Raw genomic sequence first — 23,756 nt, 5'->3', positions numbered from 1 at the left:
ATGTTATTCAGAACAAATCTTGCAACAATTTTTATTGTGTAGTAAATGGTATGAAATCATAAATCTGAACCCACAATTGTTTGGCACAATTTTTTTTTGTAATGACATTATCCTATGTAATTCAGGAAGGAAGGTATCATTACCTACATTGTTAAGTAGACCTCTTATATCACATGAGCCAAACACTTGTCTAATGAATATTCACAAAATACTAGATTATCATCATAGCTCACCTCTACAAGCATTATCCGAGACTGGGAAACAACTCGTCAAAACATCATCATTCGGTCGTGTGCTAAGGGTGAAATCATCAGATGCTGCAGGATTCTTGGAGAGAACAGTACAGAGGTGCCTGACCTCCGAGCAAGCAATTCCAGTCATGTCAAAGTTTGCATTCAGGTTGGAGAAATCCAAGGTGTCTCCTGGAGTCCTCAAATCTTGATCAGCATCATAAAAGGGAAGGATCTGCTCCTGGTAACCAACTCTTTGCCCTGTGCCATCAGAGTTTGTGCTGCCGTAGAAGCCGAGACGCCACAGCTGATCCCCGGTGACAGTACCACCTTCTCTTGATGTAGAAACTACAGTGTTCAAGTTGATTTCATTGACTGGTTCTCCCTCTCGTAGCCTAAAGGAAGATGGTGTAGTTTCTTGGTTTGTAATTATGACAGCTGTTGAAATAAAAGGTGAATTGAATGGTCAGATATCACAACTATTAAATCACTAACTGTTTCTCTTTTATGTCAGACATTAAAGCAACCCTTATTATGGTCATCAAATCCAATAACATTGAGAACAGTGTCCAAACTGAATCTTTCTCTACAAGGAATATATAGATGGCTAGATTTGAAACTTACCTCTACATTCTCTCTGTTTACAGGAGATCAGAGAATCGTCACCATCTATGGTTCGGAAAGAGAAATCTGGATTTGGGTCATCACCTCTAGAGAGCTCAAGACAGAGGAACTGATATTCGCTGTTACAACCCAACTGGTCAATATTGAACCTGCTTTCAATATTCCTAAAAGTGATAGCACTGGGTGGCCTCACAGTTCGCCCCTGATTGTATAAATTCAAGATCTGCTCCTGGTGGCCCAAGCGGTTTCCAAGTCCTCGTGCATTGGTACTACCAAATATGCCCATTTTCCACAAGCCTGACCCATCAAGGTTTCTGCTGTTCAATGTCACATCTGCAGAAGCTGCAATAGAGAGTCTCCTTGGCACAGACTCATCATAGCTCCAATCAATACCAGTGAGAATCACACCTGAAATGAAAATAACAATCTGTTTGTTATGGCAAAATTAAGGATGATGTACAGTGGTCATTCAATTTACAAGAAAAGGAAAATGAGTTTTCACAATATTTATATTTACAGAAAGAATGTGATGCTTTTCATTTGGATGCATTTAATTCTGTCTCCTATTTCAGTTTTAGATTTCTACAAAATGATTAACATCAGAACAACACTGAAAGGAAAGTGACATACCTTGGCATTGCTGTGTCATGTCCTGACAGCTGGTAAGCACTGAATCATCTGGACTGCCCTGGAGGTTAAAGCTGACTGTTGCATCTGCATTCCTGTGCATTCTGAAGCACAAGTAGCGTGCCTCAGCACAGGACACATCCTGCATGTTCACGTCCACAAACACTTGGCCATAATCAATGTCTATACCTGGTCTCAAAGGCCAAGCACTCTGCAATGGATTGAGGATATTTGTGTTCAGTGCCTCTTCTGGACCAGAACCATCTGGATTTCGGCTCAGGAAAGAATCAACCTGCCAGAGACGGTCTCCCAGGATTGGTGTGGATTCTGGACTAGTGACAGCACGCAAATCAACAGCAAGACCATTGCGTGGGTTACCCTCAATCAAAACAACATCACTACCAAGAGTTGGTACTAGGTCAGACACAATTGCATCTGTAAAAAAATGAAAATCACAACAAAGATAAATTAACTTTCACCTCCATGATGTACAAAATGTGATTTAATCAGAATAATTCACACACATGTGATTTAATCAGCATAATTCACACAGAGGGTTGACAAATTTATCCAATTTGGCATGTAATACAAATCATTAAGAGCATGCATGAAGTGAAGGACTAAAAAACACCGTTAAACAAGAACTAGTAGCCTTAACAAATCATCAAGGCAAAACCAAACCAAGAGAATATTTTCTTCCAACTCCCTACAAATCTTTACAAACAGAAACTGAAACTAGTTGAAATTATTTACTTACTTGAGTCACAAGCCATTCGTTTACAGGATGTGATAGTGTCATCTCCTGTGTCTCCTATCTGGAACGTGAAGTCAGTGGATGGGTTCCTGCCCCTTCTGAAATCAATACACAGGTATCTGAAGTCTGTGCATCCCACAGAACCAACATCAAAGGTAGTGTCAATATTGTCAAGGAAGAATGGGCTGTCACCATCAAGAGATGTGCCTGCCTGTTCTGGACTGAGAATCTGGTTATCATAGTTGAACTTTTCTCCTGAACCATCTGGGTTCTTGCTGCCATACAGACCCATTTCCCACAGGTTGTCACCAGTAATATCACGACTGTTTGGGAATGGCATGAGGTTGGTTGTAATGGACAAGGGTGTCTGCCTTCCTGGTATAGAGTCTTCAGCATTGAATGTCCAGTCAATGTTGTTTTGAAGATGAACCCCTGCAAATGAAGCAAAAAAAAAAACAAATGTAATGACAAATTAAATTCAGAAAAGAGAATCAAAGCATATTAGGTAAAAATAGATATCTCAACTTTAAAAATTCTGATTTTGAAAAAAAAAATCATTGAGCTCTTATACTGAAGTTTCATCCAAGTTTTTCTTCATAAGAAAACAATACTAACCATTGCATTCAATTCTTTCACATGACTTCACAGCACTTTGGTCTGGTACCACCTGCAGATTGAAATCCACTCTAGGAGATGGACCTTTGCTGAGTCTTGTGCAAATGTAACCAGCCTGCTCACAAGTGGTCTGGCTAAGGTCCACATCCACAGAGACAGGACCAAAGTCAATGGGGCTTCCAGGGTTGAGTGCACTACTGGCCTGTTGCCTTGACAGTACCTGGCTCTGGATGTTATACTGCAGAGGAGAGTCAGGAGTGGGTGTCAGGTAGGCAGACAACCGCCACAAGCCGGGACTATTGTCTAGGGGACGAGATTCAGGGCTAGAGAAGACAGAGGTGTCGATGTCAACAGTATTTCTTACTCCTTCAGTGACTACAGGGCTCCCAACAATATTGGTGGTCATACCCTGAAGTATAACATCTGTGAAAATTTATAGAAAATGAAAAATGTAAACATTAACAAAGCACTGCATAGCTTAAGACATAAACAATGATAGAACAATACTGAAGACAAATGTCAGATTCAATTCAGATATGTTTGCACATGGGAGCTGGCAATTATTTATTTGAAATACAGTAGTCAATCATAGTATACATATGTCATGAGATATGAATTAATTCAGCACTGTTCTAAACACACACCAAAATCAGTTTAAGACAGTATTGTCTACTCTGAACCTCCAGTACTATTCCTCTCATGAATCAGTACTGTTGGAAAAGTACTTAAGTATGTAACTAATCAATTCACCTGCATTGCAAAGCAGCTGCTTGCAGTTCACAAGTCTGTTTCCTCCACCAACAACGTCAAACACAAAAGCTGGATCAGAATTATCTGCCCTTGTAAACTCCATACAGAAAAATTGGTATTCACCGCAACCAATTGCACCAATGTTGTACTCGGTGGGTACGGTGTTGAATGTAAGGGGAAACTGTGGGTTGAGAGGCTTGCGTTGATTTTGAGCATCAAGGACCTGATGAATTGGATCAAAGATTCTGCCATCACCTTCAGGACTGTCACTCCCAAAGAGGGACATCCTCCAGAGACGGCTTCCAGTAAGAGGAGAGCTGTTTTCATCAAAGCGAACACTTGCTTGGACGGTGATCGGGCTGCGCTGATTGGGCAGCACTTCGTCAGCCCGGAAATCCCAACTCAAAGATCTTGCAAGAACACCAGAGCAGGAGACTGGTTCACATCTCCTCATGTTTTCTCTCTCTGCAACAAGAGTAAACTCCACGTTGGCACCAGAGTTTTTATCCAACTCTACACATATATAACTTATATCCCTGCATGTAACATCTTCCATGCTATAGTCAATGGCAACATCTCTGAAGTCAATCATGCCTCCAGGAGTCAGGTTGATGCTGGTTTGTGCACCACTCAGGACCTCCCCTTCCACTGGGTTGATGCGCTTCCCACTTCCATCAGCATTTTGGCTGCCCCAGGCATTCACTGACCAAAGACTGATCCCATTGATGCCATTGGAGTTTGGTGCGCTGCTTGCAGTCATTGAAAGAACAATTTCATTGCTAGGAGTGCCCTCTATCAAAGAACCACTCACAAAGGCAGTATCAATATTTGTCAGTTCAACATCTGTAAACATAAAAAGAGATGAAAAAAGGAATTCATGTCTTGCTATACTTAGTCCGAAATGCTTTTGAACTGTATTTAGTTCGATAACATGGTAAAAAGAATTGAATCTAATTCCTCTCAATTAGTCTGTTTGGAGGTTAAATGAAATGCTTGATATAAAATCATAATGAAATAGTTTTTTAAGTTTTTTAAATATGAAATGTCTTAGAAGCTAATACAGACTTGTTATGATTTTTTTTTTCTGGCAGGCACACTTTTTAAGTGATTTAAGACTACTTACTTCTTGGGCAAGGTACCTTCTTGCAGCTAACTATATCATCATCTCCACTTGTTGTAAGTAGCTTGAAGGGTGGCTTGGGATTTGCTCCTCGTCCAAAGGTGAGGCACAGGTATCCTTCATGCAGACATCCAATTCTGCTAAGATCTTTCTCGCTTCTTACATTACTAAATGTCAAACTGTCATCTCCAACAAGAAGGTTACGGCTAGCTGCCTTATTGCTTAGGATGTTGCCTTCCAAGATACCAATAATATCTCCTCGTCCACTCTCCAGGGTATTACCGTAGAGTGTCAAAGCCCATAAGTTCCTTCCAGTAACATCAGCTGATACTGAACTAAAGTCAACTTCAGCATCCAGTAGGATAGGAATGGGAGCACCAAGGGTGATACCTTCGGGCGCTTGGTAATTCCATCTCAGTTCTGAGGCTATGACTCCTTCACATGGCATGGGAACACAAGATATCCATGTATCTCCACTGATTGCTGTCAGTGTGAATGACACCGACGTTTGATCATTTTTCGAAAATTCAACACACATGTATTTGATCCTGGCACATTCATAAGAACTCATGTCAAAATTAAGGTCAATATTTCCAAAGTCTAAATTTTCATTTGGCACGTAGGGCTTGTTCCTCTGACGGGTATCAAGGATTTGGTCCATTTGGCCAAAACGAGGTCCAAGTCCATCAGGTTCACCACTTCCAAACAATGAGACTGTCCACAAGTCCCTTCCTTGCACACCTGGACCTGTTAGTACTCCCTCCAGAGAAAATATGAGCGGATTCTCTGGTCTTGCATCAAGAATTCTACCATCCTCCAGTGTCAAATGTAATTCATTCAGCATAACATCTGTAAATAAGAAAACACAGAGCAAAGGTATAATGAATAAACAGGGTAGCATCTACAATCTATACTGTTTTCTACTACATACTGTAAGGAAAGCCATCTAAATAAACACTTTTATACAATAAATAAATGCTTTTGTGAAAATAAATGCAATACCAGGGGGCGTTTCACAAAGAGTGTAGTATGACTTTATATCGAGTTGCCCTGAGAAGTCCAGTTGCTTGCTGAAAAAAAGGCATCAGCGCATTGGTCAATTCATGCTTATAGGATACATGCTACTGCGTATTAATCAATAAGATTGTGCATTCAACTCATTGTGAAACAACCCCCCCCCTCGGGCCAATCAGATAAATTAGGTGTTCCAGTACTCTACTTACCATTTTCGCATTGCAGCAGTTTACAGTTGACGACTGTGTCTGTTCCATCTTCAGTAGCAAACTCAAATGGAGGTCTTGGCCTATCAGCTTGTCCAAATTCCAAACAAAGGTATGGGAAATTACCACATCCAATAGAACTCATGTCAAACATTGTTCTTATGTTGTTGATGTTGAGTCGATGTAAGCCATCTGCTGTACTAGGATCAAGGGATGTAGATGCTTCTGTTGATCTGAGAATCTGTCTCCTTTCTCCAATTCTTTGTCCTCTGCCGTTCGGGTTTCGACTACCAAATATTCCCAACTGCCAGAGATTTGATCCAACCACAGAAGCCTCGTTGTCCACAAATGATACCTCGGTGTCAATGGTCAGCTCACTCTGCTGACCTATCACTACTGAGGGGGCATTGTATTCCCAAGATAGTGACCTGGCAGTTGCCACTGCAAACAAATGAGAGGTACAAGACATTTAGAATTCCATGAAGTATTTTAAACATATCAAATATTTTATACTTGAAATATAACATTTTAATTCTCTAATTGTGAGTAGATGAACACTGGATTTGATTATTTAAAAGGTAATCATGTAAAGATTTTGTTTTTTACAAAGCACAGCTAAAATATTGTTTAAACATGCTCCTCCAATCAAGCCATTATTTTAATGAAAGCTTCATCTCTCTAAATGTGGAATTAGTCATATACTTCACTGTAGGTTTAAGCTTTTCTAGTTGCCAACATATGGAATAAAGTTCTTTGAACACCTACCTGCACATTGGTATGGGATGCACTTGGTGAGAACATTTGAGTTCGGAACAGGAACAAGTGTGAAGACAGTGGTTGGAGATTGCCCTTTACTGAGGGTTAAACAGACATGGGTAATCTGACTGCAGTCATAGTTAGTCATATCAATGTTCATGGACACCCTACCAAGCTCCATTGGGGAACCCAAAACAAGCATGGTATTCTGTTGATCTTGGGTAAGGATCTGTCTGGTCTGAGAGTATTTCTGGCCCGTTCCTCTGCTATTCTGACTTCCAAAAGATGAGAGTGTCCACAGGCCCTCTCCTGCTACACCTACACTACCAGCTTCGGATGCATTCACTTTGACATACATCTCAATAGGATTGTCTGCTCGACCAGCTACCAGGCTGCCTCGTACTGGGATGGCACTAACTGCCTCAATGTTTGTAACTGAAAACAGAAAAACACAGTTGAATATATATAGGCAGTATTTAGAAGGTTACGAAACAACATATCCATCAGCAAAGACATCGAATCTACTAAATTTAATGGGTATATTTTACAATTTTAAAAGAAGGTTTAGTTGATAAAGATCGAGCTAGACCAAATACACATACATGTGAATTTTTTATAAAAACACATCAACTAGGGAATGAAATTCAGGATATTATCTTAGTCATGATTTCGTATACCCGATCACTAAATTTGTAAGAAGTGTTTAAAAGGTCCTTTGAAAACAAAACTAGTGCTGAACAAGGTTATTGCAAAAAAAGTTTAAATTTTGTTTTCATACAAAGTAAATTAATGAACAAAGATCCAACAGCCATTTCACTTCCTTAAGAATACTTAAGAATATATAGAGAGAGTATATTACACATATATTGACACTTTATTGGCTTAAACTACAATCAAAATACAGAAAAAGTTGTTTCTCACCAGCTCTACAAGGCCACCTTTCACAGGTTATCTTGGTATCTCCTCGTGGGTAGACAGAGAAGCTGAAGTCTGGATTGGGATTATCTGATTTGGTGAACTCTCCACAAATGTATTCATACTCAGTACATCCTATGGCAGCAATGTCAAAGTTGGCCCTAGCAAACTGGAAATTAATATCCCTTGAGTTCGTCAATGGATAGGAGGCTTCAAACTCATTCAGAGTCTGTCTCACATAATTGAACCTGGGTCCCGATCCATCTGAGTTGCGGCTTCCAAACATTCCAAGCCGCCAGAGATTCTCTCCAGAAACATCACCAGCGCCTTCCACAAAATTCACCTCTGCGGTGATGTTGAGAGGATTGGGAATGCCAGCGATCACATTGCTGGCTTGGACCCACCAGGTAAGTCCTCGCAATTGAACACCTGTAACACCAATATCAGCAATCAATCAGGTTAACTTTGGCAAGAGCACTAGAGTATTATTCAGGATGATGCCTGAACCAGAGGTGAAGAAATGTATTTTTAAGCTACTTAAGATTGACCACAAACAAAATTGCGCAGACTGCTAGGAAACCAGAATCATAATACATGGATGAATAATTCAACTGCTATATGAATGAGCACTCTGAAGCAGGTTATGAACTACTTCCTCTTTCAAAGGACAGGGCCGAGGTTGATGGAGGCTGTCTTGATCAGACAAGTTTTCCTTGATATTTGACAGTAGGAAAATGAAATCTGTACAACACATCACCAGACACTATTCCATGAAGAATAGGTACATATACTTGTTCTTGGCATACAAAATTTTGTCAAAACCTTTTTTTTTATTTGAATCACAAGACAGCAAATATAACAGTATTATCCTATTTAAAGAACTTAACATCCATTCTTTATTGGGGTATTTAGGGATCCTCTCTGAAGCAAATGAACGCTGAATCAATGGGTTACAATTTCCCTCATGACATGAGCATGTTCAGTGATACATGTTAATGTGCCCCTTTTTCGTGTGCATGGAGATGTCCTTATGAAATATACTTGGTGAACTCTCTGGAAATGAATTTGAGTTAAAAATCAGACATGACCTGATTTACAGCATTGCTTACATTGTGAAATGAGCCTGGAATGATATCAATGAATGAAAACACCACAACTCTCATCCACACAATGTTAAAAAAAACATTTATACATATTCCTTGAAAAAAAGCTTAATCTACTTAGTTTCTCACCTGAACATTCAGTGATAGGTGCACAGTCTGCAAATGTAGCAGCTTGGTTGGGCTTCCCTTTGAAGGTGAACTGTGGATCCGGATCATTCCCCTTTCTAATGCGTGCACAAACGTAATTGATCTCAGAGCAACTGACCCCCCTCATGTCCAGGTTATACGGGACATTGCGAAAGAAGAATGGTGCCCCCCGCTCAACGGGTGAATTTTGTTGGTTCAATGAGAGGGCCTGCTCTGAGAAGGAGATCTGGTTCCCGGCACCATCGGCACGTAGTGATCCCCATACATTGAGCTTCCACAGCCCCGTGCCAGACACATCTTGAGTCTTTCTGTTATTCAAGTCTATGTTCACATCGATGGGCACTCTGTTGACCATGCCCTCCGATATTGGAGCTGGATTGCTCAGCATCACATCCACATTTGTTATGGTCACAGCTGTGAGATAAATAGGTATGTCCATTCAGTCAACATCCAAACCCAAGTGCTTTTCCCTACCTACCAAACTACCTACACGTCACTACTCTACACCACCTAACTCTCCTATGCTACACCCTTTCCATTATACTCCCCTTTCACTCTACCATTAAGTATCCTACAAAAATGAGCATATGATCCACATATGGATACATTAGATTTATAAGAAGAATAATAATAAGCATATAAGTTTCATTTGCATTTCTTTGCCTACTGAAAACTGACAACCCGCAGCAGTATGATGAACCCACCCAATTACAGGAATCAAAATATAAAATTCAACTACCCTAACAAGAACTGAGAAAATTGCATTTGGAGCCCAAGCTCAACAATAACTTACTCTGTAACCTGCCAACTTATCGTCACACTAACTTACAAATGCAATTAGCATGCAAAACCAAATTAGTTTAATTAAGGGAAGGAAGTGGGGGATCGGGAAGTGGAAAGGGAGAAGGGAATAGGAGGTGAATATGTCGGGATAGGCATTGAAGATGGAAAATAGATGAGAAACTTCTGAAGCCTCAACTATCTAGTGGCATATATGATTTAACAAGAGTCTGGAGAAAAGATACAATAAATACCATACGGTAAAAGGCCGAGAAATATCCAGATTCTTTGTATAAATGAAGGATATAAAGAGCAAAATCAAAGAAGCAACCAAAATGATAGACAAAGGAATGGCTGTCTTCAAAGGTGGAGCTCCTGAAACAAGGCTACACCTAGCTACATCTATAAGCAGGAGAGAAAAGGTTGATAGAAGAAATGTGGATGCCTATCAACTATTTAGAAGAAAAGAAGAAAGGAATGTTGAAGTTGTAGGGCAGGTAATATAAAATGAAAGCTGAAATAATAAGGGTGGATACAAATATGAGAGGAATTGGTAAAGGGAAAAGATATGAAGAAAGTTCACAAAAATAGAGAGAATAGTGCTTAAAGCATACAAATGATCGAAAAATTGTAGTATGGTGAAAGAAAAAGAAAAGATTCATGAGTAAGTTCTGAGACAAAGCAATATGTCAGGTTCTAATAAGAAACCAATAGACCTACTGTACATCAGGAGTGAAAGCCAGGGGAAGAAAATGAAAGGTGTGAGGGGTGATGTTGGGCTGATTGAAGGATCATCTGGTTACTACAACTCCATTCTACAGGGAGATCAGAGAATATGAATGGACAGGAAGGTCCAGTGAGCTAGAAAATGGGATGGAATTAAGATGGAGGGACAATGAGAGGTCCAAGGCTGGTCACAGGTGATGAAGGGTTCTGGCTACTTCTATCAGGCAAGGATCTCAATCCGATCCAGACTCACCAATCGGGCAGCGGGGGCAACACTCTCCAGGAACAACTTTAGGGTTGGGGCATTTGGGCACTTTACATGTGTCAATCTGGCATGTGGTGGTTGCATTGTTGCAAGTGCAAGTGGTGCATTCATTAGCCTTCCACTTTTTGCCATGGGGTTGCAACAAACCACGGTACACACAGGGTAGGTTGTCGGCCTGGGCGTTGTTGAAATCATCAACATTGAGCATGCCTGTCAGGGTTGGTGCCCATGCACAAATTCATGCATCCAGAGGGTAGTGGGAGGGGAACATCAAGCAGAGGTCAAGAGCATTGAATATCATTGAGAGAATAGAGTCATGCAGTATGTCATATCAAAACACAGTACTATCTTATAATATGAATATTAATCACAAACCATTCACTTTTATTGATTCCTTAAAAGGGAGATTAAGAGGATAAAGGAGGGGTCGCAACAAGAAGTTGCTCAGGAAAAGGACAGAGATGCAGGTATATCTTTAGTAAAGCAGGTTAACATTCAGTAAATATTTTATCCCTATTAAATCAAATTAATGTTATTTGAATACTTAACATTCTATTGACTCTTCTTATCAGCAATTAATGATGATTGTTGACTAAATGTTGATTAACCCAACATCATATCAGATGAAAAATTAATTTTTTCTTCTTAATTTAAGTTAACAAAACATTTATTCAAATTCGCATAAATGTTTAGACAATTTCTACTCTGCTATTACTTTCATTAAGTCTGTATAAATCAACTCATTAGATTAAGTTTACTATCAACTTCGGTTAAAAGCTTAGATTAACAAGTTGCATATATTTCAACATCAGAAGGGTTGCCTGAGGAATAAAGAGAAAATTATGCAGAGATAATAAAGCATTAAAGATCAGTCTGTATTTGTCAAGATGGTTCAGAAATGCACTTTGACTCTGGAAATACTTAAGTTCAAATCAATAAATAGTACAGCAGAACTGACTAACCAAAGAGTTTTATTTGAGCTATTGGCTTCTGTGAATTAACTTTTTGGTTGCAAGGAATTCTTTTCATATGAGAAATCAATAAATATCAATTTCCTTAGTTCTTCATATTTATTAATGAACTGAAATTTTAAATGGAACTCATGTTAAAGGTTCAAGACCTTCAAAATTCTCCAGATGGCATGAAAAACAGATTTGTTCAAGCTTAAATAATTGCGTTTCTTTTTACTAAATGTGATTTTCAGATATCACTTTTGGGGCAAAGTAATTTTCTTAGTCACTTCACTGACAAACAACAGACTTATAATTTAGAGAAATAATGATTGAGCATCCAATTCTTTCAATATTGAAAATTTGAAGTACATTAATCTTCAGTGACTAGATGATCTTAGTTTTTCCCCAAAATCTGTAATCACATACTAGAACCACAACCCTTTTTCAAATAAACATGAGATGGTAAAATATAACATTAATTTTCATTATTATGGTATTGGTTACTTTTTTTGACAGTTTAAATAATTGATATTCCAAGGGAAAGAATTGGATGCTCATATAACATGACATAAGTGCATCATGCAGAAAAATACCTAGATGCAGAACATACAAAATAACACATGGTAATTCAATCAGGTACTCACCTCAATGTTACAAAATGCATGATTCTCAAAGGGCGTTCATAACCCAGCTGATAAAAAGATTCCAACTCTAAGAAACATTGTCAACAATTTCCATGGTTTCAAAAAGTGAAGACACAAGATAACAAACGGTTTAATTTTTCAAGTTATTAAATTTCTCTCATTCAAACTATGACAGCACACATGAATGACAGTGAACTGTGGGGTGGAGAAAAGGCCAAGCAAGCCTGCATGTGTTAGGTGTGTTGGATTCAAATTGGAATGGCGATATCATGATGGAGTGGTGGTCAGTGAAATGGTTGCAGAATGGCAAGTATCTCACATAACCAACTCCTCAAAATCGAGTCAGATAAGAAATTGAATTTGAAAAAGAAGGTGCTATGAAATTCATGTAGAATTACTGAAGGTGCTTATGAGTGAAGTTTACACAACATTGATTTACACAGATAATGAAAACAAAAGAAATCATATTACAAACTGTAACTAAAAAATATTAAACAAAATGAAATCAGAAAGATAATTAGAAATGAATGAAAATCCAAACAAAAACATCAAGTAAAAAGTGGTAAAAATGTTGACGAGTGAAAAGAAATGTACGCACGCAATAACACTCATACTTGTTTCTGAATGTGAAGCACATCTAAGGGTCATGAGAGAAAATGTCATCATGATGGGTGCGAATGAGAAGGGAAAAAGTGCCATATTTTATCAGGTTCAAAAGTATCAAATATCTTGATTCAAATCATTGCTTTTAAAACATTTTTTCATGTAAAGAACACTGTTCAATGCATAACTTCGATGGAGAAAGAAATATTTGAGGCAAACAGGTAATATCGAGAACAAATTAAGCCAATATATCACTTTTAACTACTTTTCAAAAACAAATGTCATACACATATACAACTTTTTGTGAAGTCCATCTACTTCATCTGCATGCACTCTCTCCATGCAAGTTAGCATTCCTGGCATCTTTCTTTTGTGGTTGACATGCAGTTCAACATTCACTATTGATAAACTTCATGCAGACTCTACTGAGAAGAACTCCCTCCATCTCTGTGAGCCACAGAGCATTCTCATTCCTGGGCCTACAAGGCCTTAATTAGTTTATTAGCTCTTTGAATCCTATATTCCTACAGTGTAGGAGTTATACTGACATATACATGCTACAACTCTAAACTACATTACGGTACAACATCACAAAACAACACACAAAGACAAGAAACACCTTTATGCAAACAAGCAACATCTAAATGGTTAGTTTTTACTTTTAAAAACTAAGCCCTCCACCTTTCTACTCCCACACAAAAAATGGAATTCAAAGGCATATACAAGAGTATATATGAGCCTCTTACTCAGGGTTTCCACTTTGAAAATGTTTTCCAAGATTTAAAAAAATGATGTATCACAGTATGTTTAATACAAATCAAAGCAAAAAACCATTTCATGATTTTGTAATAAACTGGAGGGCATACTTGTTTCAGTCATTTCAAATCCCTTCTTTAGATATATCAAAGAATAGATTTCAGAGATTGGTGTATAAACAAAACTCAATTCAGAAAGTTGATTCTTAAAAGATATTGATTTACCAAAAAAAAAACTCATTGAAAAATCAAGTTAAAAATTGGGAATTATAATGATCAAATATCTCCTCTCGTTTTTTTTACAAGTTCATTTTGGAAATTGCAGAAAATGAAACACTTCCCCACCCCCAATAGGATCAACATTCATTAATATATGCTGATCTAATCAGTTAGGTTTCAAAAAATATATTTCACCCATAATTTAGGTTTGCTATTGAGAAATGCTGACACCTTGAAAGATCAGCATTTCAATCAGTGTATTGAAGATCCTACTCCATGCATCTACAAGTTAATTCAAGATCTAGATCACTATTTTCACTATATATTATCAAGTCTAATTTTCATGCACTAAATATTAGACATTCTTACTGTTTCATGAGTGTGTGTCTTTGTCAAAGAATTAAGGTGCAAAATCTAATGGAAAAAATCAAATGTCCTGTGTTTTCAATTTTATTAGTGTGTGAGGAAAAGTAAGATTAACACAGCTGGCTCAATTGGCTCATAGAAGCCTGTTTAAAGGAAATTGGAAGATACCAATATCTTTTTGTAAAAACCATCCCCTAAATACTTTGGACGCACTATGAAAATACTCCTTAAATAATAAATCCTTGAGAATTACTTCACAAGAAAAAAAAATAGTTTCATTGATCGAATTTGGAATTCGGACTATATTTTTGTATGGCAAGGGGAAATAATATTGGGGAATAACAAAACAGGGAAATGAAAAAAAAATAATCAAGGAGTGAAAAAGATTAATACAATGCATTAGTAGCAAGAGCACATTCCATAACATGCACACAAATTTAACAAGCAAACTATTACTTTATCAGACTGAATAAAATTGAATTCAGCACATAAATAATAGGGCCTAGAATTCAAGTAATAATGACCAAATTAAATAGATTTGTTGAATTATTTTGAAAGACAAAATAATCACTGATTTTGAGGGCCTTTTCTTGCTGAATTCATTTCATAGTCATTAGTTTCATTCATAAATATTTTGAACCTTAGTTCCTACATGATGATAATCATGCTATAATAAAATCATTCGTGCAAAGGAAGAAAACATATCACATTAAAAAATGTAACATAATAACATGCTCATCCATAAATAATACATGCAAAATTATTTCTCAGTGAAATTTACCTCGTGCAAAATAAAATAACATTCGTCATGAATACAGTCATGCCCAAAAAATAATTCAACACATTTATTTGAGGGAAATCTCCACTCCAAAAATATTGGGACCACTCATGCATGATGGATAAAGCAATTGCAGATGAATTGAATAAATACTAATACTGAATGACTGGATTCCAGAGACATAATTCAATCATGCGATATCATGCATGGACTACATATCTATATCTCTTAAGGCATATGAAAAAATACATCAAACAAAATTTTGATGGAAAAAGAATGCAAGCTTGCATGGGAGTAATAATTCATATTTTTTTATCATACTCATCAGGCAATATAATGAATAAAAAAATATTTTATAACTCAACTAATTCAGCCTTGGCAAGCAGGGAAGGAATTAAGAAATTTAAAAAGATATGGTTGAAATAAAATATCGAGAGCTAGTAAAATATTGAGGAGGAAGCACATGGACTAGCTGCCTCAACCAGCAATATCTGATCAGTAATGTTTAGGATAATGATGTTGTTTTAAGTAAGAAGTTCCTCAAATTCATGGAGTACACAATGGCTTTAATTTGATAAAACTTTTGATTTGATTTGGATCTTCCAAAAGATGAAATTCTCAATGCCAAACAAGTAAACAAAGTAAAGTTATCTGTATTAGTGAAAATGATGGCAATTAAGAAAGTCAAAACCAATTGTGTTATTGAATTTACAAATTAAGACTACACCCTTTTGCTGGGCAAAATGATCTTATAAAAACATTCATCCTGTTATTAAGACATATATTCCTCATGGCATGTCAGTGTAATAACTTAGCCACCAAAAACACAATAACGAACAGGTAGACCTACATTTTTATTTCTTACATTTTTTAACATCACCATAGGGAAGATATGTTTTGATTTCAATGTTTCTGTCATTTAAACAGTGTTATCTATTATATATATTTGGCAAAATCAGCCATTATGGAAAGTATGTTTTGGGGAATATAATTATTCTTTTCACTCTACAGCAATGATTAATTCAAAATCCTTTTTCTGCAGACTTGCATGGATTTCTTACACACGGTCTATGTAAATGTCACTCAGAGTATTAAACAAAAAAAAATATCTATCAAAATTAAGGATTTTACTCTCTATATTTTCATAATATCACAATAAGATGCTTTGGAACAATATTTATCACATGTATTGCCTAATATACTTATCATTTCTGCATAAAATCTAATAAAAAAAATTAAGGCAAATTTAGGGATAAAACAGCTTTTCTAGACATAAAAGGTCTTTCTACAGTAAGTAAATGCCTGTTGTATAATGACAGAAGTATGTTAGAGAAAATAGTATTCCAAATTGATGTCTAATATGGACAGAGGGATATCAAAAATGTTATCTGCTCAGAATTAAATCATATAGGGCGTATAATTTTCTTGGGGAGGGGGCTAGCTATCTCTACAAAACAACCACTGAATTGGCCAATCAGTATGAAAATAATGGCATGTATTGTAATTTAATGATTATGTAGAATTCTCTGTTGAAGAAAGATTTTTCACATACCCAATATTTCTTCAAAACAATTTTGTGCAACTTTGTCTATACTTCTGTGGCCTCTTGGTGAAATCAAATTTCCTACATTAACACAAGCAATCGCCAGACAGTGAGAACCCCCTGAATAGGTATCCGTAGCACTTTCGTGTTGTACATGCCTAATGACCCTGGGTTTTCCACTACAGAAATTATATCTTAAAAGAAACTGATGGACATAACATAATTTCCTTGAGAGCTTATCTATAAAATCTTCATTCAAACTGAAATATACTGATAAAAAAAATTGACTCGAAGTATCGCAAATGGGGAAATGTAATAATAATTCAGACTAACTTCTTTGAAGAGAAACTGATGTTTCTAAATTGCAAAGTTACAGTGATATATTGCACCTACAACTAGTGGCACGGAAAACAGGTAAGAACCGCTATATGACACATGAACTAATTACAACCATCTGAATCTACAACTCAAGAGGAAGTTAAATTTGACCCAGGCCTACATGCAGAATAGTGAGGGGGGTGGTGGAACGAGGCATTCTTCCAAAGTGTAAAACTATAGACAAGATAGATTATGTATTTGCTAAGTGTGTAGGCCTACCTGAAATCATGGGGCTACTAACTCCATGCTGAAAAAGTGTTAATGCTTTTATCATCAATAAATTTAGAGTGCCAATTCAAATAATCAAATGGGATAACTTATCTCAGGTACAGGGATTGAATAGTATTTGACCCACCTGTACTTGTCTCCACTTTTTACTATTTTGAGAGTAAGTTCATATAGGCCCTACATGCATTCTGCTTTGATGCTAAAATATTTTGATTTATGTCAGGATTAGCCATTTATGTCAGGATTAGCCAAGTAAAGAATAAAATTCTTGTATCAAGGGAGCTTTTATGATTCCAAAAAATAACAGGTGCGAATGATTATTGAGGAAATATTTGCTTCCATTCAAGTTTCAAAAAATCAATGTAGGTCTATGATAATAGCAACTATAAGCAAAAAAAAATAGCCCAAATTATTTTTCTTTGTCTAAATCAAAAACTTAAAAAAAAATGTATCTAGTTGTCAATGAAATCACGATAGCATCCCATATATCTGAAACACTCAATAATATAAAGGACACTAAAATAATATTTCAGTGAGAAAGTAAAAATTATGCCTCCTCGCGGAAATTAAGTTGAGAATTCAAGGCAAGGTCAGATACAGTCGGCTGACAATAAAAGTGGGTTAGCAATCGACCAACCACAGCCCTGCATCCCACCACTGAGAAATAACTCAGTCAGCAAATCGGTTGGGGTGCACCACGATGATGCTGAGTTTGTGCTGGGTTGAAAGATGCAACAATATGAACTAGCCTACCTTAGCATAAAAAAGGGGAGGATAGAAAACTGTTGATGGTGAGAATACACAAACTGCACATGTGCAGATATCATTTCCCTATGAGGCCGATTGTCTGGCTGCGCCAAGGGCATAGACATGGCCAGTGATACAGGCAGGAAATGAGAGAGAATAGGACCGCCCCTCCTCCACGAAACTGCAACTGCAGCAATATGTATGACCCAGTGGCTCCCAAGGGCTGAAAAGCTGAAGGGATTACTTTTTTGTGGAGGTGGAAATATTGCTGGTCTAGGCATAACGAGATAAAAGACAAAAGACACACGCAGGCACAAATTTTATCAGGTGACCATTTCCTGAATCTTATCCTGTAGACTACTAATGTTGCTGAATGTAAATTTGTGATTAAAGGACAGACTTGATGGACATACTTAATTTTGGGAAGAATCCAACCTTTCAAAAGAATCATCTCATAAGCCTATCCTTTAAGTTAAAGATGTTTTGACAATTTTATACTTCCCTATCACTCTAATGTCATTTTTATTTTCATTGTGATGTTTGAAATCAAGCTTTACAAAATTTTCCAATCAATTTTTTTCTAGCACAGGTCCTACTCAGGAAGTATATTACTCACTGAACTGATAAATTTATACCAAAAGGAAGTAGATAAGTTTACTGTATCCTGCAGGTAATTAGTACTAGTAATCAATATCTCTTTTATACAGGTGTTCACTTTTTTCTTGTCATACTTCAAAGAATATGAATAATTGTGAATGTACAATTTCATACCGATTTCAGGAAGCTAGCTGATATGGATCAGAACTTATCAAATTATTGTCTGGACCAATTTCATTGTTCTTTGTCAGAAGAAAAATTTCCCCATACAAAATATGCCTGGTTGGTAAGCTCAGCATAATGATATTGTGTTTATAATATCCTTTTATTTGGATATAGGCCTTAATAATTATGTACAGATGAAGTGATGCATCATCCACAGTAATTTGACAATAATCCCTGCAAATATGGAGAATAAAATTCTTCTAGATTCACATGATGCAGACCATCAAATGAAGAATTTATCATCTAAAATTTTTAGATGCATGGAACAAGAGAAGTCGGAGAACATAATGCAACTTCCTTTCGAAAATTAAGTTAGTTTCTTTAAAAACACCAAGAAAAACCTTAAACAATGGAGAGACACATTTAATTACAACCAGCACAATCAGGTTTAGGGGGTGTAATATTTTTTTTTCCAAAAATGTCATGACTGTCAGCAACGTCTGGATTGTAGATTGATTCATCCATTATCATGGAATACGTGATATACAACGCTAGGAAAGGGTCACAGCCCAGCCTAGACGCAGCAAGGAGTAGGATGCCAAATGGGACACACTGGCATTGAATACAAACATATCAGAGCTATCCTGGGGTATCAGTATCCACTCGTAATATGTTCACCCCTGTCAAATTCCAAGGTAAAACATTTGAAAATTGTTGTCTGGAACTATTTGAGACTAATGGATTTATCCCAAACCTAATGTTGTTGATTGTTGGAATATAAACATATAAAACTTAAAAGGAACCAAAGCAATTAAAAGAAACAATATATAAATAAAATAGTTGTTCTTGTTGTGTAAACTCATACCCATTGATAAACAAAGTATTTTCAATTTAGGGGGCTCAATTCAACTGATCAAATTCAAAGATAGCTTTGCCAAGGCTGACTAAACTAACAAACAACTTCTCAACTGGAAAGACAAAAAATATAGTAATAAAATAATATTTATTATCATTGAGGGTAGCGGTGCAGTGCTGGACAGCACCGTAACTATTTTAAAAAGTCTAAAGATAAATAATGACTGAGAACAGAGCCAGTAATAGAGCTCAAATAATTCAGTAAAAGAAACATCCTTCCTACAAATTTTGATAGAAAAACTTATGGAGAAGCTTCTTTCTCAGGTATTATGAGATGAGAGAAGAAGACGGTCAATGTTTTAAAACACAAGCAAGCCTGCAAGACCATCATGCATGAGTGGTCCCACTTCACTGTACAAGACATGTAAACACAAAAACATATCACTTTTTTAAAGAATGAGAAGTAAAAAACAAGGTGAGCAAATTAAAAAAAGAAAACATTCAAAAACTAGCAGTAGGAAATGTATTCCCTACTTACCTTGTCCATTTGAAAATGACTGTACAGCAAATAATACAAATAACGTCAGAAGGATTCTCCGCCTGTGGCAGATAGCGAGGTCCACAAAGCTATACATTGTGGTACAATCTTTGTGGGACCCCAAATTCAGTACTAGTAAAGTGGAGACTACTGCCAAACTAACTTTTCCTGGCTCAGGGTTCTCACTTTGCACTGAATGGCAGGAGAGCCTTATATCCCCTTATTATGGGATATATGACACAGGGTCACTCATTCAGCCAATCACAGTGGAAGTTGAGCAGTCCAGCTGGTTGAGGCAGCTAGCCCATGTGTTTCTCTCCTACTACTACAGACTCCAACCAAGAAAATCAGACACCTCAATGCATACACAGTATATGTTGAGATAACATTTCTGCTATATCAAGGAGTTTTTATCAAACTTTTTTATTCTTTTCTCAGCTGATTTATCAGTCAGAGAAAAAAAACTGCTTGTGCACATAAAGTTGTTGAGTTTCTATGCTTATTGTTGCAGAAATTTGTAAGCTCCAATGATATATTGGACAAACAAAATCTGTGCACATGAATTAACCTTTTCAACTTTTCTTACTCAGCAAGTTGTAAGAAAACAAGAATTGTTCCAATTCTTTCACCCTACCTCAAGAAAGAATGGTCAAAATACTTTATAACTAAACAACTTGATGACATTTACAAACATATACGTATTGCCTAATTATGATAATAAATTGATTGATTACAAGAAAACATAATTTATTAAAATTAACTTTAACAATTACTTAATTAATAACTGCTAGTTCTTAATATTGAAACTTTAGGTAGTAGGCCTACAGCCTAATCAAAAATTGTTTTTTAAAAGTAGACCTATTACAATCAGGAGCATCTTATATTCAGCAGTATAACCTAAACAAAATTCTTTCTTGAAAAATCTGTTAGGTTGTGTGTTGTGAAGTCTAAGGCCCATATACACAGAATAGGGAAAAATCACACATTTCTTTATATATATTTTTTTCAATCAGATTATCATTACTGTTTTTTTAAAGAAATTTAAAAAAAATTGTGGTAGAATAAAAGATAAAATAACAGTATGAAGTCTGCCAAAGTGTAAAACAGATGATCTGAGCTCAATTCCACTGAAACATTAAATAATACTAGAAAATATTTTCAAGACTTTTCAAAGATAGCCATATTGCTGTATTCTCATTATAGTCAACATAAAAACTATTGAGACTTAATTCAACCTTGAATATATCAAGGATTGCTATAAACAACTTGAAACATTCAAGCTCATTTTAAATTTTCATCAATTTTACTTGACGATATCAAGGTTTTATAATTATTACTTATCAATAGTGAAATTTCACAATAAAAATTTCATATTCATAATCATATAAATATGGTCTCAAAATTCTACCTTGGTGTGTTTATATAGGAGGGTTCTACCTATCAACCAATAATATGAAAAATCCATATAGGCCCTATTACCTTTTGATTTATAAATTTGGAGGCAAAATTTGAGGAACGACACAAACAGGTCAATCGGTCAATCCAGACTTTACCTGTACAGAGGCTTCAAAATAGGATCAACTCCTGTCATGATTGTAGCAAATTCAACAGCACATCCAAAAGGCTGAGTCCACCATAACACAATTTTTAGTTGAATAAGCATAGAAAAACTTACTAAAAAAATGAAATAAAAAAGTTTCACTTAGTTTTAGAAAACAATTAAGGCCTATATCAACATTCTGGTCATTATGCCAACAGAAAAACAATGTCACACACTCACTGTTCCTTTTTTGCATATTTTAATATGAAATATGAAATTTTTAACTCAAAATAAAGTGAAAACGATATAACTTCTCCCCTGATCATGTGTAATTGCATTTTCTTTTAAAATCTAATGAGATTTTATGAAGAGCTCACCTTTTGTAAAATCTTCAAAACTTGGAAAATCGTTAGTAAGTGGCATCATTCAATATCAAAGTTGGGGTGGGCTAAACCAACCCTTTAAGTATCTTTACACCACGTTTAACTATTTACAAAAAAAAACATGCTGGTCTCATTCGAATTTGAAAAGGTAAGTACTGGTCAAGTCACCCAAAACAAGTTGATTTCTATGAAACTAGAGAAAAATAAGAAAATTACTGTATTTTTTGAGAAAAAAGCTGGATGTAAAACAGGATGTAAAATAGAAAATTATGACTTTTCAAAGTTTCACCTATTTTCACAAAGCACTGGGTTATGCACAACAGAGGTTAAGCAAATTGATACCCCTTTCATATTGCCCTTTTCATTTTTCACCGGCGAAGTTCGCCGGCGAACTTCTCCGCCTCGCATTCCTCACTTCACCGGCGAAGAAAAAAATGTACCCTTTCGCACTGACATTTCTTCCCCGGCGAAAGTCAACGGGCGATTGCAGAACAAAACGAAAGAAAATTGTAAACATTACTTCTTACCTTTGACAAAAAGGTATCAAAAAGTTAATTACAACATATTTTGGAAGTATTACGAGAAAAACAAACAATATCACCTTGTTTTTATATTTTAGCGCATTTTATACATGTAAAAAGTGCTTTTAAATAAATATTGTTAGTAAAAAAAATATTTTTGAGGGTATTCTTGGCCATAGCATTCAGCTGAGCTTGCAACTTATCGCGCGCGGAATCTCGGTACAGCGTACAGGGGTCTTTGGGAGAGAAAAAAAAATTGACCTCTGACGTCATTAAAGAGGAGAAGTTCTCCGGTTTGCTTTCATACTGGCTGTTTCACCGGCGAAGTTCTCCACCTCTAGAGGTGGAGAAGTTCGCCGGCGAACTTCACCGGTGAAGTTCTCCTGTGTACCTTTCATACTGGACACTTTCCCCTTCGCTGGCGAACTTCGCCGGTGAAGTTCGCCGGTGAAAAGCGCAATATGAAAGGGGTATAAGAGATGTTGCACTCCCCATGTTCTTATATACAATATCTCATTTTCATTTTTTGTTTTGAAAATTAAAACATTGTTTACATTAAAATGAGGAAAAATGAATAATGAGTTTATGTATTTCATATAACAAAATACAAAGGAAATGATTGTGACATCATCAGCTCCCTCATTTACATAATGACCAGTGTTTATACATCACTGTTTGTGAATATACATTTAAACCAAAGTTTTACCACAATATTACCAAAACTTTAAAAACAGACCATATTTGGCCTACAATTGATAAATGACCTAATTTATGAGACAAATACACTGAGGGTCTGATTTCGTTCAATCACACCCACCAAAAATGACATATTTATTTGTAAAATGCATAATGATTTAACACTTTAATAAAGTCTTTGTAGTGTGGTACAATTATTTTATCATGAACAGAAAGTAATTACTAACTACCTGGGGGAGGGGAGGAGTTCAAGAAGACCTGCACAGCATTATGTAAATAACTTTATTAAAGCAACAAACCTTTTACCAGCCTTTTGTATTACAGTAGCATATCAAGTGGGCAAGGGGCATGTGCACCAAATGCCACCTTTACTAGAAGTGGAAAAAAAAGAAAAAAAAGAACAACTTAACCTAATGAATAATCAAAGCATTCACAGACCTACAATTCAATGATTGTATGAGTATTAAGTTATCATGATTATCAACCTGATTATCTATTTTATGTTTCAGTTTTAGGTTCTTTCTTGTACTCAGCAATAAAGATCTTTTTGCCATATCTCCTTCTTATCAACAGATGGCAGCAATGCACATTTACCTACCTAGGGAAAATTTAAAA

General features: G+C 36.2%; 1 protein-coding gene and 1 long non-coding RNA gene across 5 annotated transcripts in view; both read right to left on the bottom strand.

Moving 5' to 3' along the window:
* The window catches only part of LOC121410678, a 41,647-nt gene extending 21,430 nt beyond the window's left edge, over positions 1-20,217 (bottom strand). For 2 of the 4 annotated variants that reach the window (XM_041602916.1, XM_041602918.1), the window contains exons 1-12: positions 10,621-10,855; positions 8,844-9,275; positions 7,618-8,040; positions 6,706-7,131; positions 5,944-6,381; positions 4,724-5,569; positions 3,601-4,443; positions 2,851-3,273; positions 2,239-2,667; positions 1,485-1,916; positions 855-1,262; positions 234-668 (exon numbers count right to left, since the gene is read on the bottom strand). In XM_041602916.1, coding sequence (XP_041458850.1) covers positions 234-668; positions 855-1,262; positions 1,485-1,916; positions 2,239-2,667; positions 2,851-3,273; positions 3,601-4,443; positions 4,724-5,569; positions 5,944-6,381; positions 6,706-7,131; positions 7,618-8,040; positions 8,844-9,275; positions 10,621-10,840 — 5,755 coding nt within the window. In that variant the 5' untranslated portion in view covers positions 10,841-10,855. Of the gene's footprint in view, positions 1-233; positions 669-854; positions 1,263-1,484; positions 1,917-2,238; positions 2,668-2,850; positions 3,274-3,600; positions 4,444-4,723; positions 5,570-5,943; positions 6,382-6,705; positions 7,132-7,617; positions 8,041-8,843; positions 9,276-10,620; positions 10,856-20,001 lie in introns of those variants that run through there. The other 2 variants (XM_041602917.1, XM_041602919.1) reach the window with 2 other exon arrangements.
* A 1,117-nt stretch (positions 20,218-21,334) lies between these two features.
* LOC121410677 overlaps positions 21,335-23,756 on the bottom strand; it is a 45,756-nt gene continuing 43,334 nt past the window's right edge. Inside the window, exons 5-6 of the long non-coding RNA XR_005969364.1 lie at positions 23,441-23,512; positions 21,335-21,675 (exon numbers count right to left, since the gene is read on the bottom strand). This is a non-coding gene — a long non-coding RNA (uncharacterized LOC121410677). The remainder of the gene's footprint in view (positions 21,676-23,440; positions 23,513-23,756) is intronic.

Source organism: Lytechinus variegatus, chromosome 3 (assembly GCF_018143015.1).
Source record: "Lytechinus variegatus isolate NC3 chromosome 3, Lvar_3.0, whole genome shotgun sequence".
In the NCBI taxonomy this organism is placed as follows: domain Eukaryota; kingdom Metazoa; phylum Echinodermata; class Echinoidea; order Temnopleuroida; family Toxopneustidae; genus Lytechinus; species Lytechinus variegatus.
The sequence above is the reverse complement of the archived record's forward strand: the minus strand, read 5'-3'. Positions and strand labels throughout refer to the sequence as shown.